The 19,229-nt window shown below is 27.6% G+C and overlaps 3 protein-coding genes across 3 annotated transcripts in view; 1 reads left to right on the top strand and 2 right to left on the bottom strand.

Moving 5' to 3' along the window:
- The window catches only part of LOC119681014, a 68,556-nt gene extending 61,026 nt beyond the window's left edge, over positions 1 to 7,530 (bottom strand). The window contains exon 1 of the mRNA XM_038094069.1: positions 6,549 to 7,530. Coding sequence (XP_037949997.1) covers positions 6,549 to 6,579 — 31 coding nt within the window. The 5' untranslated portion in view covers positions 6,580 to 7,530. The remainder of the gene's footprint in view (positions 1 to 6,548) is intronic.
- Positions 7,531 to 14,117: 6,587 nt separating this feature from the next.
- LOC119686481 (ornithine decarboxylase antizyme) overlaps positions 14,118 to 19,229 on the bottom strand; it is a 32,941-nt gene continuing 27,829 nt past the window's right edge. The window contains 4 exon segments of the mRNA XM_038101068.1: positions 14,118 to 14,496; positions 14,558 to 14,799; positions 14,922 to 14,973; positions 14,975 to 15,137. Of these exon segments, the coding sequence (XP_037956996.1) occupies positions 14,212 to 14,496; positions 14,558 to 14,799; positions 14,922 to 14,973; positions 14,975 to 15,137 (742 nt within the window). The 3' untranslated portion in view covers positions 14,118 to 14,211.
- On the top strand, positions 18,095 to 18,912 carry LOC119686482 (small nuclear ribonucleoprotein Sm D3). Its single transcript, XM_038101069.1, has 2 exons — positions 18,095 to 18,627; positions 18,697 to 18,912. The coding sequence occupies exons 1-2, from the start codon at positions 18,309 to 18,311 to the stop codon at positions 18,822 to 18,824; spliced, it is 447 nt and encodes a 148-aa protein (XP_037956997.1). The 5' UTR covers positions 18,095 to 18,308; the 3' UTR covers positions 18,825 to 18,912.

The following is a 19,229-nucleotide window of genomic DNA, read 5'->3' on the forward strand; positions in this document are numbered from 1 at the left end:
GTGTGCACAGCTTGGATATTACGTAAGGGAATCCCCAACATTTAGAAGCATTATACGATTGGCGCTGCCAACAGTTTTCATTTTAACTTTTTTTTATTCATTTGTTTTCATTTTTTTTTGCTTTCGTACTTTTTGTTTTGCTTTAATATGACAGCATACATTTTTGTAAGTATGTAAAGGCATTTGTAAGTGCTTTTGTATTTCGATGACTGTGTATGCGCATATACTGCGCATATTTATATGTTCGTATTCATATATATGCAGATATATGTACATGTTATCATTATGTACCAGTACATGTTGCTCGTAGTACGTAGTACGTAGATACAAATGTATATTTTATAGTTGCACAGATACTTTGTTATTTACGGCGGGAAACAAGTGTACACAACAACGTTGATTGTAGGATAAATTTAAAGCTATTCGAGTGCAGTTGCCTGAACACATTACTGCATTCATACAGATGAGTTTGTAAGTATGTGCGTATCTATATTTTCATTTTATTTCATTTTGTTTGATGGGTTGTAAGTATTGCTTTTGGTTTTGGTTTTGCTTTTGTTTTCATTATTATTATTGTTGTTGTTGTTATTGTTGTTGTTGCTGTCGTTGTTGTCGTTTTATTTATTTTGCACTTTCTTCCACAAAATTTTATTAAATTTTCCTTATTCGTTTTGTAAGAATTCTTAACGTTCGCCACGTTTTGCTCAAAGAATATTTTCGTACATAAATAAGTTTGCGCGTCTCTTGCTTGGTACTGGGACAATTCTATTTGAATTTCCTTGAAGTATACGTTGGTTGCTTCTATAAGTTCTGTAAGAGACCACCACTCCACCCAGAACGCTATTTATGTCTTTGTTGCTGGCGAAGTTTTATTTTTATGGCTTTTTCAAATGAAAAATTACATTTTTATTTGAATTACTTCTTCTTTTTTGCATTTAACTTTGTGAAATTTTTTTTTTTTTTCAATATTTAGTATGGGAATTTTAGGTGTTGGTGGGTGCCTGCCCCGAAGTATTGTATTTTGATCAGTTGTGTGTGGAAAAAACACGAAAACTGTTACTTATTTTTGTTAAGTGAAAAAAAAGGTAATAAAATATTTCTTACTGCACGTGTAGATGATATATCTATATATCTATATGGTATATAAAAGTATACATATGTATAAAAATAAATTAATAAAAATGTATACGAAACCAATATTGTCAAATTTTAATACCAAAGAGAGAAATGTATTACAAGCTAAAATCATTCTGGGTTGAGTTATGTTCATATTATTCCTATTATTTGTTATTCGAACTATTCGGGAAATACGAAAATGTATTACCAGTTAAGTCATTCTGGGTTGAGCTAAGCTCACTGTTCTCAACTATATAGAGAATGTGAAAATTCGAATTTGCATCAAACAATTTCAACTGTTCGAATATTTAGAATACTAATTTTTGTATCTATTAGTTGGAATACTGAAAACCTAGTTTGATTATTGTGTTATTATTGCATAAATGACATGTAAAATTTTTAAGTACTTGCCAAATGTCTTAATGTCGAAGAAACCCATTGGGTCCTCACACATTCTGACTTCTGTTACACGTACGTGGTTTAAAACGCCTAAAAAATCAACAAGCACTTATTGTATGTCTTTCTATGCTATACGACGTTCCTGACTTCTTTTCTTTCAAAAGTGCACCATGCTCTTCAACCATGCGTACAACACTGCTTGCTTTCCACAATCCTGGAAAAGGCCATAGCCTACTTAATTGCCAATTTTGGCAAACTCAAAAGCTAACTCAGCTATCAGCCCATATCCAGCAACCTGGCTCCTTTTCCGCGAAAAATAGAATTCTTCCACCCAGTTTGGGTTTAGATGCCAAACATCCACAGCACACGTACTGCATTATCTTTAAAACAAGATTTGTGCCGGCTTCTTCAACAAGTAGCTTACCGTGTCAGTAGGATTTAATATTGAGAAAGCTTACGGTTTGAAGGATGATTAGTCTACAAATTCCGTTCTCAATACTCTGTTATTTACGGCTGCTTATTTGATAGAACCTTTCAAGTTCGAATGAGTTCTACCCCATTTGGACCAGATCGATCTTGAGATCTAATAGAAAAGTTTATTTGCTCAATTTTGTTTAGCAATACACAAATATTTTTGTTTGATTGTCAGTGTGGCTGTTGTAGGTGGGATACCAATATCTGTGCAGTCAATATTAGTGCGCAGAGTTCTTGTCTTAGTTACTTTGTCTGCCTTCCAATTGTCACCGTGATCAGTTACCCATGTGACCTAAAGACTAACTATCTTGTTTAGAGAAGCTTAGCATTCAGTGTGACTGTACAAGAAGATTTCGGTAATTACTTTAGGAGTCTTGATACATAGGATCCATTTTGGTACGTAGTGTGTCTCCATTATGTTACTTTTACCTGAAACACACTGCAATGACCCAGTTTATGGAAAAATGCTGTCAGTGTAAGTGTCCATCTTTGTTAACAGATAACAGAAAGCATGTTTATGAAAACAATTTGTTGACATCTTAACACATAATAGTCTAATCAGCCAAATCGACCAAGAACGCAGTCAAAACATTTTGTTCTTCATAGTTTACTTTCTCAGAATATCCTGTCCGTAACTGGTTATGGTTGTAAGGAAATTTTCACAGCCCTTTGTGTGTTTATAAGTTCTTTTTTTTTTATTATTATTAATTATTCAATTGCGGTTTGCTTATCTATAATATTATAGTATAATGATTAATATTTAATTTAATTAGTTAAATCAGACGGTAAGGTTCTCTTAAGCCGTCAAACGAGATCTTCTGTTTGCAGGAGTGATGAAGCTTAGGTGTTGCAGTGAACTTCAAGTATTTATAAGTGATTGTTCAAGTGTTTTTTTTTTTGCCTAATGCTAATCTAAATAAATGTATTAAAATATAAATTTTAAAACTTTTTCTGTGCTTTATGTATAAAATGTAAAGTAATCCTATTATAGAAGAATTTACAGCAGTAAATGGTTGCAAAAATTAACACAAACCTACCTACCTAACCAAACTAAATCTGTGCAATTTTTATTAATTTTTTTTTTAATTTTGCAAACTTTTTTGCTTTTGTTTTGTTTGAAGCTTTTTGAATCATTTCAATTAAGAATAAAAATTCTTTTATTTTAAAATTTTTTAGGTCAAAGTGAACATAGCAGGTTTTGCGCAAATACCGACGAAGCTGACCTATATTTCTCGCTGTGTACGAGTTTGTTTGTGTGTTCGCATTGTTACATGCTTTATTACTGATAGCTATTTTAAGATTTTAAATCCTCGTTCGTGTCGTATACGTAACATTGAATGCGTGTCGGTGTTGACAGTACATAATAAAATTTCTACAATTCATTCGCCTTAAATTTTGCAATATTTTTAAATTCTGTTTAGTAAAATGTTTAAGTAAAATATTTTTAAATTTTAATTTTAATTATTAGCTTTTTGCTTTTGTTTATTAATAATGGAAATTTTTGTGAATTCCTGCTGCAAACAAATTGTTTCATTATCGCTTAACTGTTTGCTTTTGACGTTTCAACAAATTAACTTAGGAAAAAAAAGCGAAGAAAATTTCAACTTAAATAAACAAAATTCTAAAAATATCAAAGAAAAAATTAATACTAATAATATGTGAATAATATTAAAATAAAAACAAAAACAAAACGAAATAAACAATTAAACAATTTTCAGTCGTTGAATTTTGAAAATGTAATAACAATGTATAAACATTTATAGAATAATTTTTTTTTTCATACATTTTGTATGTGTTTGTGTGTGTTGAAGAGTTCTCATATTCAACACTAAACATATAAACTGACTCTAGCGCACACACACACACATGTGAATTTATGACTAAATATATACGAAATACAATACATAGTTGGAAAATAAACAATATGATGAGGCGTAGCAAAAAGTGTCATAAAGTCATTTCAATTGACGCACAAAAAATTCAATTTCAAGCGGCTCAATATTCTCTGGTATGATTTGTTGTTGTTTGGCTGCGGTTGGGGGGCAATTGGCGCAGATGGGAACGAAGTAAAAGCGATTAGATTAGAAGTGTTATTGTTTGCATATGATTTTTTTTATTTTTATTTTTATTTTTCATAGTTCATTTGTTCACATTTGTACACATATGTACTTTGGTATGTAAATTATGACAGATTTGGTTGGAATTAATAAAATTTGTATTTTGTTTTTTCTGAATTATAATACGGAATTAAATGTACTTTGTTATGTGTATTTCTTTTTTAATATACTCATATTAATATGTATATTATGTGCACTCTTCTCATACTCAAATTTGTATTTATTATAATAAATTTTTAAAGAATTTTTACTACATTCCTGAGTAACACAATTAAAAAATAATGACGTTTTAATTAGCTCTGTTTTAATGCCGTGAGCTCTATGGAATTAAGATCTAAAGTTAAGATCATGTTTAAACATGAAAAAATTTGTTATTAGAAAAATCGTTTTTAATGCCAATATTTAATATTAAAAAAATATTGATTGCAACAAAATGCGACTTTGTCACTAACATCTGGAGCGTCCAGCATGACCCCAAATGAAAATAACATATTAAGACGGTCTGAATCCAGATTTTCCATTTAAAACCGAGTTTGTGTCTAGAAATCGGTCAAGAAAATACATCAGAGTAAGTTTTTCGAAATAAATATATATTTAGTCTGAACCCAAATTTTCGATTCAAAAGCGAGTTTGTGTCTAGAAATCGGTCAAGAAAATATCATAGTAAATTTTTTGGAATAAAGATATATTTGATCTGAACCCAGATTTTAGACCCTAAATGAAAATAGCATATTAAGATGGTCTGAATCCAGATTTTCCATTTAAAACCGAGTCAAGAAGGTATCTATATAAGAATTTTGTGATAAAAATATTTTTGTTGTTAGATTATCCATGACTTCGAATGTGATATTTTTCGTTGATGTTCAATAAAAAAATATATATTGGTTTGCTCGTGTGGTCTTAAGCCATATTTTCATTTACAAAGCAAATTTATGTACAGAAATCGGTCAAGAAGGTTGATTGCAGTAGCAGGTCTGTAGCAGGTCTCGCAAGATATAAAAAGACAAAAACTAAATATATCCCATCAAGTTTAGATAATTTGACAAATCTTTCGTTCTTACCAATGAATAGTTTATATAAAGTATTTCCCTAAGAACCTATTTCTTCTGGAGACTAAACCCGGGCATCCACGGAAAAAATGCTTATTTGTTTGATACTAACATTTTTAAAGTTATACAAAGTTTATAGTATATAAGCTTATATAAAGGTACGTAGGCCATTTTATAGTTCATTTTATATAGTTTATTTCTATACAAAAGTAATGTTGACGTTTCAAAGTTTTTATAACTTCTTTATCAGAGTGGTGTATAACAACTGATTTCGCATATATAGAATTGATACTCTTTATAATAGAATGAAGAATTAAGTTTTTCTTTTATTTATTCTTTAGAAACATGATTAATGAATTTATTCAATTGAGAAAGCTATTTACAATTATTTTCAAGTTTTTCAGTTTCATTCATTAAAGTTTAAGCAACTGAAGAGAAATATGCCTGAATAAACACTTATCTAACTGTAAAATGAAAAATAATAAGTAACTAAAATAAAAAAAATGCTTTTATTTTTTCGGATCGGTTTCGGTTTGTCATTCTGATTTAGTTCATGTTCGAAGCCCTACTTTCAATCTAGTACAACAATTAGCTTAGATTATTAATGCAGACCATTAGGTAAAAAAATCGTAAAAAAAGACCCGGTACATAAAAGAGACTAATCTAGAATCAAACAACTAATACAAAATACTCCTTTTAATCTTCTTAAAATGGGGCTGAATTTTTCTTTTTAAGAATTTATTATAATAAATTTGCCCGTGCAAGTCGTGGAGTAACATTAGCATGATTGTCTCAGTATCATGTTCCTAAATTAGGATCTATACATAAGAAAGAATATATAAATCATGCAACAAATAATGCCTCTACAAACAGAATAGTATTGAAATTTAACAATTAATAATAAAAAAATATAATTAATTAATTTAGTTGGTTAAGGTGCGCTGACTCTGAGCTTCAAATTTGGCAGGACACGCGTTCAATTTCTGGTACTTGCAGACTCACAAAATTATTTATGAATAATTAAATACAAGAATTATTTCCAAGACCACTGATGATGGGTATTTGGTAATCTTCAACACAGCTATATGGTCAGCCAAAAATTTAATTAATGAAAATAATATAAAATTTTTGTTGTTGTTGTTCACTACTGTTCGAAAAACCTCTTTATTATTTAATATAATTTAAAAATTAAAAAAAAATGACTTCTGTAAAAAAATCACTAGTCCATTTAATTCTACAAGTTTTCTTCCATTACCAAAAATATAAAGTCCTTTGTTACTTTATATCTATATATACGCATACATATGCACATATTTTACTAAAATTAATTTAGTTACGAAAATTTCTTGTGCTATAGTTTATTAATAAAAGTTAAATATCAAATAAAACTTACTTCCTCTTCCACTTCCTTTGCGTCTAGCCATTTTGTGTTTTTGTTTTTATTTTTTGTTTGTGCTATTAATGGTAATTTATTTTCTTTTTTTTTTGCTTTGTTGGTTTCTCTTGTCTGTAAGCAGGCAATTTGATAAGTCGAAAAATGCACAAACACAGGCAGACAAATTTGTTGAGCAACAAACAGCACTGCTTGCTTTTGTTGCTTTTTCTTCTCCTTCCTTCCTCCTTAGCTACTGCTTGTTTTACCCAAATTTGATGTCAGCCCAACAAATGGAAAATGTAGCACTCATACGTACGGAATGCTATTCAACTAGAAGACATTCATTTATACTTATTGTTGTTGTGTTCGCAGGCAGGCAGCAGTCAGGCAGGCAGGCAGGCAGCACAGCAAAGCACAGAAGACGAGTGTAAAATGTCCTTGAGGTGGGATGTTTGAATGCGTACACACGCTGCTTTCACTTTAGACGTCTATATATATGTATGTGACGTTTGTGTTTGAAGCGCGTGTTCAATTATTACTTCTTGTTGTTGATGTTGTTGTTTTTAAGTTGTGTGTTGTTGTTACGCTGTATTGTGTAGTTCAGTTATGTGTTGTACTTTTGCTGGTTGTAGAGTATATTTATTGATATTTGTTTTTGTCTATATGTGAAAAATAGACAAACAATATCGCTCTGTTACTACACATTTACACATATGAATGCGAAATAAATGCAACAACGCCCAATGCAACTACTTTGATAAAAAGCAACAACGTTGGTGTTGTTGCCGATGACGTATGCAAACAAATATTTTCAGTTAATTTCAAATGCATTGTTTTTTATTTTATATATCACTAATTTGCTTGATTATATTCCACTTATTTTTTTGATTTACAAATTAGCAACACTAAATTAAGTTAGTATTACACTACAATCCTTGATAAGTGTGGAAATCATATATTGTGTTTTATACTTATTTATGTATATTAAAAGTTAATAAATAGAGTAATTTGCCTTTGATAGTTATGTATGTATATAGTTTTTATACTTTTTAATTTTTCTGTAGTTGGATAGTTAGATATTTTTGTATGTTTATATATTTATAAAAAGCAATTTGATATGCCACGTTTCTGTTCACTTTGAGTTCTCAACTTTAAAAAGCCTTTCAATATTTTTTTTTTTTTCGTTTGTATTTTCTTTTGAATGATTAAGTCACTTTTGTGTGAAAAATGAAAAAAGTTGTGCTCATGCTTTATCCTTTGCAATGTGTATTATTTTGTACTGTACCCACACCGCTGTTGAGTGTTTGTGTGGGAATTACTCTTTTCCTCTCAGCCAAATTGGTTAGTTGGTACGCTGTTGAACGTTGTTTGTATACACTTGCCACTTTTTGTTGCCGTTGCCGTTGCCTTTATTGAGTTACCCTAAATAACGGTTATGAATGTTTGCGCGCGCACTCTTTCATTTGTGTTCTCATTTCAATTTTTTTTTTGTTTTGTTTTATTTTCTCAAATCTATTTTCATCCTTTTGTTGTTGTTATGTTGTAATGTTGTAATGTTGTTGCTGTTTTACTGTGTTGTGTTCAATATTTTCTTTTTTGAGCTTCTTTTGAAGAATACTTTTCCGTTTCCGACGAGTTGTTGTTGTTGTTATTTTACTGTTACTGTAATGTGTTTTTGGTCGAGACAAAGGTGAGAGGTGAGAGAGAGTGTAACAGGAAACTTCAAATTGTTTTTGTTTTGATTCAAATCTTATTGTTTTTTGTTTTTATGTTTGTTATTGTAGTTGTTGTTGTTGCGATTTGTGTTTTGTTTTTGTGGGAATTTAATTGGTTTTTTCTCTTACTTATTAATGCAACATTTCGTTAGAAGGAATCTCCTTTAGGCAAATGCGAGTACAACAATGTAAACTAAACGCTTCAACGTTACTATTATTGTTGTTGGGTGTCGTCGTTAATATTGACAAGAGGGCGCATTGTAAAAATACCGTTACGTTTGTTGTGAGTTATGACTGGCAGGGTAACTGTTCTTCTTGTTGTTTTTGTTGTCTTGTTGTTGTTTTAGTTGTACTTTTGACTGTTCAGCAAATAAAACGGCAAATTGAATGCGTAAATTGATAACAATTTTTTCATTGAATTTACAGAATTCAGTTCATGCTTGAGTTTGATTTTAATATTAAACAAATTTTTTATAAAAACAAAAAAATTTAGTTCATCAATTAATTAATGACGTTAAAACAATTTTACTTTCCTTTTGTAGATTAAATTTTTTTTAATATTTATTTATTAAATATTAATTAAATATTTTTTTATGATTTGAATTTGTTATATTATTTTCCTTTTGTAGATTAATTATTTTTAAATATGTATTTATTTAATATTAATTAAATATTTTTTTATTTATTGAATTTATTATATTTAATTTAGTTTATTTATTATATTTAATTGATTAATATGTATATTCATTTAAAATATTTAAGAAAAAATTTTTAAATAAAAATAATTTTTATATGAAATTAAACTTTTAATTGATTTAATTTAAAAAACTTTGTTTATTTCGCAACTGTTTATTTGGGGCGCACATTATAAAAATTTCACAGAAAGCAAATACAAAATCACACATTTAAATATAAGAAATATCTTTCATATTAGATTTATATTTATATATATTTTTTTTCAATAAGTTTTCTTTATATTCTTCATATATGCAAAAATTTATTTTTTTTTATAACAAAAAAAATTGCACATTTTTTAATATTTTTAACGCAAAGCAAAGCTATAACGCGCGGTACACCCTAACTGACCTCGACGAACGATAAAAGCTAACTAAACTGTATAATTATTTCAGTTCTCTCACGGTATTTCAACTTTTTGACATTTCATTTTTGTCTCTCCTACGACTTCAGTTCAGTTCAATTTACTTTCAATTTTAATTCTGGACCAAGCAGCAAGCATTGGTACTGAAATGGAATTGAAAGAAAATGAATTGAAAATAAAGCGTGCAAAACCTGATATGAAAACAACGAATGGACTCTTATCAAAGACAAGAACCTTTTATTTAAGTAATTTCGATATAAAATATACACGCAGTTTGAAGAGCAATGGAATAAAGTAGCTATTTTAGTTTAGTACCCGGAAACTAAATTAGAATAAGTAGAATATTTTAAATAAAATTTACGAAAACAAAATAAAAGAATTTTAAATAAATAATAATGAGAATTAAAAAAAAAAAAGAATTTTATATAATACATGAGAACTTTAAATAAAAATTATGAATTTTATTAAAATTTACTAATTTTGATCGAATTCACGAATTTTGACAAATTTTAATCTAATTTATAAACTCTAAACACAATTTAAAAATTTATAAATTTTAAATTAATATCACAAAAGCTTAACTGGTTTTAAATATTTCAAAATAGTATAGCGGTTTTGCAATTGCTACTCGGCTTAAATTGAATTAATCTTCTTAGGATGATCATCGTAACCTAACTAAATCTATTTACACAAACTGGAAACAGAAAATTTTTTAAATTTTATTTTAAAATGTCAATATTTTTCCAATTCCATGAATAACTCCTCACACAAGCCTCATATCCATTGGTCTCTTTAGTTAAAAGTTAATGATAGAATAGGCGATCTTCATATTAAAAATTATCCTGTTATTAAAGTCTATATCATTCCAAAATTTTTGGGGAAACCAATTTGATTTGCCTTTTTATAAGCGGTGAAACTCAAAAGGAGACGAATACTTTCGGGTTGTAGACTTGGCCGCTTCTTGTTGGGTGGCCAAGTTCGTTTAACAGATAGATATAATAACATAAAAATTGACTACCTTTTCTAGACATAGTAGATGCATCAATAAAACATCAGCAATCGTTTAGTGTTATATGATCTCAATGTCATGACATATTATCTTTAAAAGCAATGCGTTAGGAATAATTCTTCAACTCCACCTCTATTTGTCTATCGATTCTATCCTAACTTTAATAACTTTTCGCTACTCACAACCATTCATTTCCTCTAACATCGAAATCTGTATGTGATTAATCTTCAAGGAATCCTGCGATACAAGTACGATCTTATGATTGCGTAAAACAATTACTAATAAGAAGAACCCGGTGTTCTTCTTTTCAAATTTTTTAAAACTTTCTAGTAAAGCGATTACTGCTTCAATTGCAAATTGATAGTTTTCAACTCCAATAAGTTTTTAAACTCTATCATGAAGAACTTGAACCATTACTTTAAAGTTTTTTTAAACTGAAGTATCCTCAGTCCTTCAGAATTACTATTCAAGACTAACAAGTAAATAAGAAGTACATACTATTAACATCGAGAGGCTTTTTAACAGAAGTGATTTCACAAGGACATATACTTATTATAAATAGTCAATGATGTATTGGCAAATTTAAATATCTAAAGAAATATACCCTATTAACCACAGAAATAATCCATTCCATTATTATTTATTAAATCTCGTTAGATGATTCGGATAAGAGATAATCACATTTTCAAGTGTATTTATTTGTTTAATAAGATTCACTTAGTGTCACCCATATGCATCATATAGTCTCTCACTTAAACCTTCAAAGCAGTAGAACTCTTGTTCCAATGAGTCGCATGCGAAATCTTTCATTCGACTGGCAGTTTTGCTGATTGGGTCACCTTTTTATAGATGAATTTCTGGTGCATGCCTGAGTTTAGCTTGCGTGATATTTTATTGTTTACTGTTTTTTTATTAATGTTGACAAATAGAAAAAAGTTATCACAATAAAAAATATGCTCATAAAATATTGATTTTATTTATATTTAGACACGTTAGTGTAATTTAAAATGTTATCTACACAATTTTATATTATAGCGTAATGAAATAGGTTAGTATAATACTAGTTTGTTGATGTTAATGAGTATATTCAGCGTCCCTCCTGAATGAGAGAGTCAATATGGTTCCTCCTGAAACTTTTCTCTTAGTTACGCTTTCGGTTACAAAACTCAGTTTCAAACGTAAATCGCTTTAGTTATATAATATAGTCCTTTATTTGATGTCTTTTATCCCATAACCCTGTTTTCATCTTGCTTAATTTAGGACTTTTATAGACTTGTTAATTTGGGATCCTTTGGTTAACAAATGAACAACGCTAATCCGTGGCTTTACTACCGGCCAATATTTAAACTCGATTGAACTTTACTGCACAAAGTCGCCATTCAACTTAACCTAACTTTACTTTTAAAAGGTCTTTTAGAGCGTACTCGATATATAAACATTGAAACAAAAATGTAATCTTGCATGTTGGTAGTTCTAAATAATTCCTTACTTAAAAATGAGAACTCTATACATTGGTGCCTTACACATATAAACTGAAAAAAAAACGATTTTGTATGGTGGCGATCTTGAATATTATCCCTACTTAAAAATGAGTACTCTTTACCTTGCTGTTTTATACAGAGATTATATGGTATAAATATCATGTCGGCCGATTCAACGGTTTGGGAAAAACATTCTAAATATTAACTCATAGCAAGAATGTTATAGCTTTATGTTCGGCCCTAACCAGTAAGTTTTAATTAAATCAGTCAATTTTTTTTCAAATTTTCAGTAAACTTATTTTTATGGTGATCCCATCAAAAACTACATAAAATTTTTGCGAAATCTGACAGACTTACCAACATCGCGTTATCAAATCTCAGAATGGTTACAGGCTCCTCGGAGAGGTATGCAGATCTGAGGTCAATTATTGCTTAGTCTGATGTAGTGATAAACAATAATCTAGTCAAGGCGCAAAGAGGGGTTTTGAAGAAACCTCACAGTTAATAGAGAGCAAAAGTGCACAGATGCACTGACTCAACTAGCCTCAACATAATAAAAAGTAAAGTATAGGATTGTGTGGGTAAAAAATTCAGCAAAGATAGCTATACAGATACGTCAGATATTCCGTACATTTTTTTTCAGATTTTCAAGAAAAATAATTTTTACCTACTACATTACATGATTAATTGTTGTGTCAGTTGGAGTTCTATATATCAGAAAACATAATTGATGGAATAAGAAGGGATGGAATAAGAAGAAAGATTTACTTTTTCAGTAACTCCTATTCAGATTTTCTATAATTCATTTCTATTTATTAGATAAATAATTGTTTTGATTATTGTTATTGTATTTATTGAAGATCTATATAGCAGAAAATATAGAAAGAAATATAATCCGAATATATGGGATAGGATATGATTAAATGATCGTAAAGTGAGAGAAGGTGTGTGTTGTTTTCTATAACGTATAACTGGTAGCTACGGCGAGTTTTAATCTAACTAGCTTGGGTCGAAGTGGAGAATCTAACTACTACAATAGATCAGAACCCGAGAACAATGGGGTTCTTATAAGTGTGAGCAAGAGAATTGATAGGTGTTGATGTCATGCGGAATTAAGCTACAGTTGGAACACACATTGGGTATTGACGTACATATGCGTGCTTTTATCTTCCTATAATAATTTTGGCAATAATTTAAATATATATAAAATAAATAAAAATATATTTAAAAAATTTGTATTATTTTTTAAATAAATTTTATTATTGTATATAAATGTTTTAATTAAAAGTTATGTATAATTGTAATATGTTTTTGTATATTCTAAAATAAATTGTTAAATGTAATAAACATAAAAATTCGTTCTTTGCTGTTGCTTTATTTATTGATTATATAGATATAAATAAAACATTTTTACTGATAAGCATTTATGTGTAATTGAAAATAGGAAATGAATATTGAGAAATAAATATTGAGAGAAAAATAAATATTGAGAGAGAAATAAATATTGAAAAATAAATATTGAGAGAGAAATAAATATTGATAAATAAATATTGTAAAAAATTATGTTTTGAGACTGAAATAATTTAAATTTAAATATGAACGAAAAAAAAAAATTTTTTTTGATTTGAAATGCTGCTGAATAATAGTAATAATTATAAGAATAATATAATTTAAATATTTAATGTAATAGTAGTTAATAAAATTATTAGAATTTAATTAATACATACGCAAAAAGAAATAATAATAATACATGTTGTTTTTATTGATTATATATGTGTGTTGTAGATTTATACTAAAAAACTAATTTTTTTTTACTTTTTTTTAATTTTTAAAAATTTTTTTGTATTTTTGATTTTTAAAATATTTTTTTGTTTGTTTTTTTTTTTGTGATTTTAACATTTTTTTTACATTTTTTAATTTTTTTTGTTGCAGATAAAATACGACAAATTAGCTTGCTCTTAACATAACTACGAAATTCTTCATAATTCTCATATATATGTTAAGTTGACAAATGTTTTTAAGCGACTACTATACTAAATTGTTTGAATAATAGTGTTTATTTTATATATTTAAAGTTTATATTGTTGAAAGTGATTATTTCGCTTGTTAAGCATAAAATAAAATATATAGATTATTTAAGTTGAACAAATTCAAATGTTTATGTTTGTATCTTGTGTGCTCGATGAAGCAGTGCTAAGGACAAAAAATGATAATGCCTTGAAATATTTGAATGGTGGTGTTGGTGTTGAAAGATGTTGGAAAATTCAATAAAAACAATTTGAATTATTGTTTGCTGTTGGTTGTATATTGTAATTTAGTTGGGTTTTGTTGCTGTAAAATTTGTTGTTTTCTTTTTTTTTCAACAGCATTTGTCAACTTAATCTTCAATATTATAAATGAGAAAGAAGTTCTCGGAATTATTTTCTGTTGCTGGTGGTGCCATTGGTGATTTTCTGGACAATGGTTGGAAACCCATTATGAAAAAGGTTTCAATAAGACGAGCACGATCAGTTTGATTTTTCTTTATGATCAAAACAACTGCATCAACATCCAATTTATCCTCAGCAAATTCTAGCAAGGATACGAATGTCTGCTTAGAGGCTTCCGGTGGTAATTCCTCTGGCATTGACACATACAAAATGTTGTTTAATGGATTGAGTACCTTAAAATGAAAATTATAAATAATTATATAAAAAAAAATTATTTATTTTTGTGTTACTTACAGATTCCCATTTGGTGAATTTGTTCTCAGTAACGTGCAATTTGATGATTATACGTATTGGATGATTATGTTGCAAGATTTGCTTAACAACCTCTTGACAATCATCATCCGAATACAATGAATGTACGTCTCCATCGCCATCGCCATCGCCGTCTTGTGAATCCAAATCGGAGCACTCCGATGAAGAAGTGCTTTCACATAAGCTGCCACCACCTGAATCCACAGAAATTTTTCGAGTGTAGTCTATGATATAAAAATATTAATTTATTAAAAAATTAATATAAAATAAAATTTTAAATTAGTTTTTTAGTTTTTTTGTTTTAAGTGTAAAATTGTAAAATTGTAAAGTGAAATTATTTACATACCAGTTAAGAGTGACGCCCTATCGTGATCTGTTCTGTGGTGGGTAGGGACATCAGGACCACCACAGAGGCCCTACGCCGAGAGAGATACAGTATGACTCAGTCGACATGTTGGTAGCGCAAGATGAAGTAGAAATGGTACGGAACTTGCCATCGGCAGAGCTTCCAATACCGCTATCCGAAAATTCTCTTCTAATACTACTACTTAATATTGGATCGCTGCAAAAGAGAATAAACATATTAATAAATAATTAGTTTATCTTAAATATTGTGTATATAGTGATTTTGCAGTTAAAAGTTTTAGTGGCGCTAAAATTTAGGAACTTTATTTTATACAATTAGTTAGTTTTTATTGTACAATATCTATGTCCAGACTTGTACCCCAAAGGGCTTGAAAGGTTAAAATCACCCTAGAAATATACATCATTAATGCAATATGACTGCTTATAATATGATAAAAATTTATATTATATTATATTATTTTATAAAGATAAACAAAATTTTTTTAAGTTACCAAAATTATTTGAAAGCCCGCTCGAGGAAGTAAATCTCTGTGTATAAGAGCCTGTCTATCTTTACATAAACATATAAATAAGTAATATATACATTAAAAATAGGTATATATAAATAAAATTATATATATATATGTATATATATATATTCATATATATAATATATGAATATTGCTCATTATATTATATTGAGTATGGGTGTGAGGTCATCCGCTGTATTTGAATCCGATAGGTGGTGTTGAAATTTCTTAAAATCTCGAAAATAATAATATGTACGAGTAATAAGTATATTTATAAGGTTAAATAAAATAGATCTGAACTTAATGAGTTCAGTTGATGTTATATAAATCTTTCGTGAGTGGAATATCTATAAAGCTAGTTTTACATTTACGTTTCATAATTATTCAAAAATCCGTAATATTCTAAAATGAACGCCAATGCTCTATTATGAAGTCTTATTTCGTGTTTATTAGAACTTCAACAAGATTACTTCAATAATTGCCATTTTAATATTCTGAATACATTCATTTGACAGCGGATTATAGTAGTCAGTTGTTTTGAGCAACTTTTTCCGTGGTACCACCCTTCACAAGATATCGAGGTTTAAAGTTGTAGACATTATAGATCAAACAGAAATGATTGATAGAGAAATATTCTTTGAGAATGTAAAGTATTTTTCATCAGAAGACATTATACATCATACAGAAATTAATGATAGAGGAATATTTTTTGAGAATATTCTATTTAATCGGTAGACATTATAGAGCAAACAAATATTATTGATAGAGAAATATTTTTTTTAGAATGTTACTCTACATTCTCTACATTTAACCCATAGACATAATAGAGCAAACAGAATTAATTGGTAGAAGAACATTTTTCGAGAATGTAGAGTATTGTTAATCTGTAGACTATGTTAATTTCAAGTGACAAATATAAAGGAATCAACTATTTTCTATCACATAAATCAGACAGCGTAAAATATGAAAATAATATTGTCTTTATTATAAAATAAATTTTAATACCATTCAAGTCAAGAATTTGGTATAAATTATGTCTCAAACATAAATAAATTATTGTTTTAAGTAGAAGAAAAATTATTTTAAAAAGTAAAAACCAAAAAGATGAACCATAAAAATATATTTAATATCTTTAAATAGACAAAAGCGATTTATATGATATAAAAATTTAGGTTTATATTTGTTTACTTCGAATCTTCTTATCTTTATGATTTATTTTACTGTGTTGATATTTATTTAAGTGCATTTTCTTATATATTTTTTTATTATTTTTATATCTTGAAAGCATCACATTAATTGCGGTAATGTATTAAAATGTCATCATATGATGATTTTAGTTCGAGATAAGATACGGTTATCTAAGAAATATGAAAACTGTTGAGATATAGAGATATTTAATACCTTAGTCACATGAAATAAAGAAATAAAAAGATACATTTTTATCACAAACATATAATATTTAATCACGTAGTTTTGTGTGATGAAAATAAACACAATTCATTTAAACTAATTAAATTTACTTTGTGTTTTAAGTATTTTATGATAAGAAAGATAAATGAAATATTTGACTCTTATATGCCCTAAATGATACAAAATGATATTTTTAAGAGATTAGTTATAGATTTCTTTCGTCAAAATATATGCAAAAACATAAGTTGCATTTAATTACTTATTTTTTCATTTTTCTAACTTATAATATATTAAAATATTTTTTAAATAATTAAAATAAATTATACTATATTTGAGTAATACGGAATGTGCCTAAAATTGCAGAATTATTTAGTTTTTTATTTATGTATATATTATTATTGTTTATTTTTTTATTTTACTTATTTTTATTTGTTTGTGTACAAATTAAAAACTATATCGACACATATGAATCTGTATAAGCTTATACATTTATTATATACATAAGATAAATATTTTGACATTAATCCATAAAAAAGTAATCAGTACTACGAAATATAATTCATAATTCTATTATTAAATAAATAAAGTAGTAATTAAATAAACAAAAAAAATTAAAAAAAAACTAAATATAACAAAATTAAAAATAAATTAAACAAATATTTTATTTATAAATAAGCAACAAATGGGAATATAAATAAACACAGAAAATAATAAATATATTAAATAAATATATACATTTAAATAATATATATATTAAATAAATATAGTAAATAAATAAATATACTAAATAAATATATATAGTAAATAAATAAATATATTAAATAAATATATATACTAAATAAATAAATATACTATTTAAATAAATATATATATGAAATGAATATATATATATATATATGTAATAAATAAATACACTAAATAAATAAATATACTAAATAAGTAAATATAGTAAATAAATAAATCAATATTTTAACATTTAATAATAATGAATTTGTAAATAAATAAATAGGGTTTAATTAAAAATATTCATTAATAATTTCATAATATTATGAAATATTATATAATATATAATTTCATATAAATAATATAAATATAATTTCATAAATAGTAAAAATAATATATTAATATAATTGTTTGTAATTGCATTAAGAAATAATATTATTATAATTTATAAACATATATTTTGAATAATTAAATATATATTAAAAAATTAAATAACATTTATTCCGAACTGGCAGTGCTGTTTCGTTCAATTTTATTCTGTCAGTCATATTCAAAATGTACAACAACTTAACGAACATGGCGTTCGGCTGTCAAAAGTGCACGAATGCTTAATTCTAGTCTTTGGCGAAGTTTGTGAAAATCGGAACACATTTTACAGTCGTTATTGTGCATTTATTATATTTTATTATCTTAAATTCAAGTAAAAATATTAAATTTATAACAAAATGTCGATTGGAGTGCCAATAAAAGTTCTACACGAAGCCGAAGGCCACATTGTCACTTGTGAAACAATTACCGGCGAAGTTTATAGAGGAAAACTAATCGAAGCAGAGGACAATATGAATTGTCAAATGACAAATATCACAGTTACATACCGTGATGGACGTACTGCAAATTTAGAAAACGTTTATATTCGTGGTTCAAAAATAAGATTCCTTATATTGCCGGACATGTTGAAAAATGCTCCTATGTTTAAAAAACAAACGGGGAAGGGGCTTGGTGGGACGGCCGGCCGTGGCAAAGCAGCGATTTTGCGCGCACAAGGCAAGTAACACATAATTAGTGTAAAATAAAGTAAAAATTAATCAAATTTTTCTTTTTTTTTTTTCTTAGCAAGAGGAAGAGGAGGCCGCGGTGGTCCTGCGGTGGGTGGCAGAGGCGCACCACCTGGAGCACCGGGTGCTGGACGTGGTGCTTGGCAGGGTGGACCTACTGGTGGTCGTGGACGCGGCGGCTTGTAAATTTATTTTCGATATATAAAATCCATTTAATTTTCTTCGATTTAAGTGAATTTTTAAGCGCAGTCGTAGAATAAACAAGTTAACTTTATATTTATTAAATATATTATTTTAATTATAAGATTCTACAACAATACAAACTAAACATTTTAGTTACATGAACTATTGAGAAACATTTTCTGGAAATTATAAGTTTGAAGTGTATTTTTGGTGTTTTTAATGCTGATTTATAAATAAGAGTGGAGAAGCAGTGTCGAGTTCTTTAAAAAAACAGACTATTAAGTCTAAATAATTCTAAATTGTCCTTCAATTTTTAATAAAACTTAATAATTTTGAACTGCTTATAATTTTTAATCTTTTTATTACGATTTTTGTGCAATTTTATAATGAAACCTTGAGGTTCAAATG

Source organism: Teleopsis dalmanni, chromosome 2 (genome assembly GCF_002237135.1).
Source record: "Teleopsis dalmanni isolate 2A chromosome 2, ASM223713v2, whole genome shotgun sequence".
Lineage (NCBI taxonomy): Eukaryota > Metazoa > Arthropoda > Insecta > Diptera > Diopsidae > Teleopsis > Teleopsis dalmanni.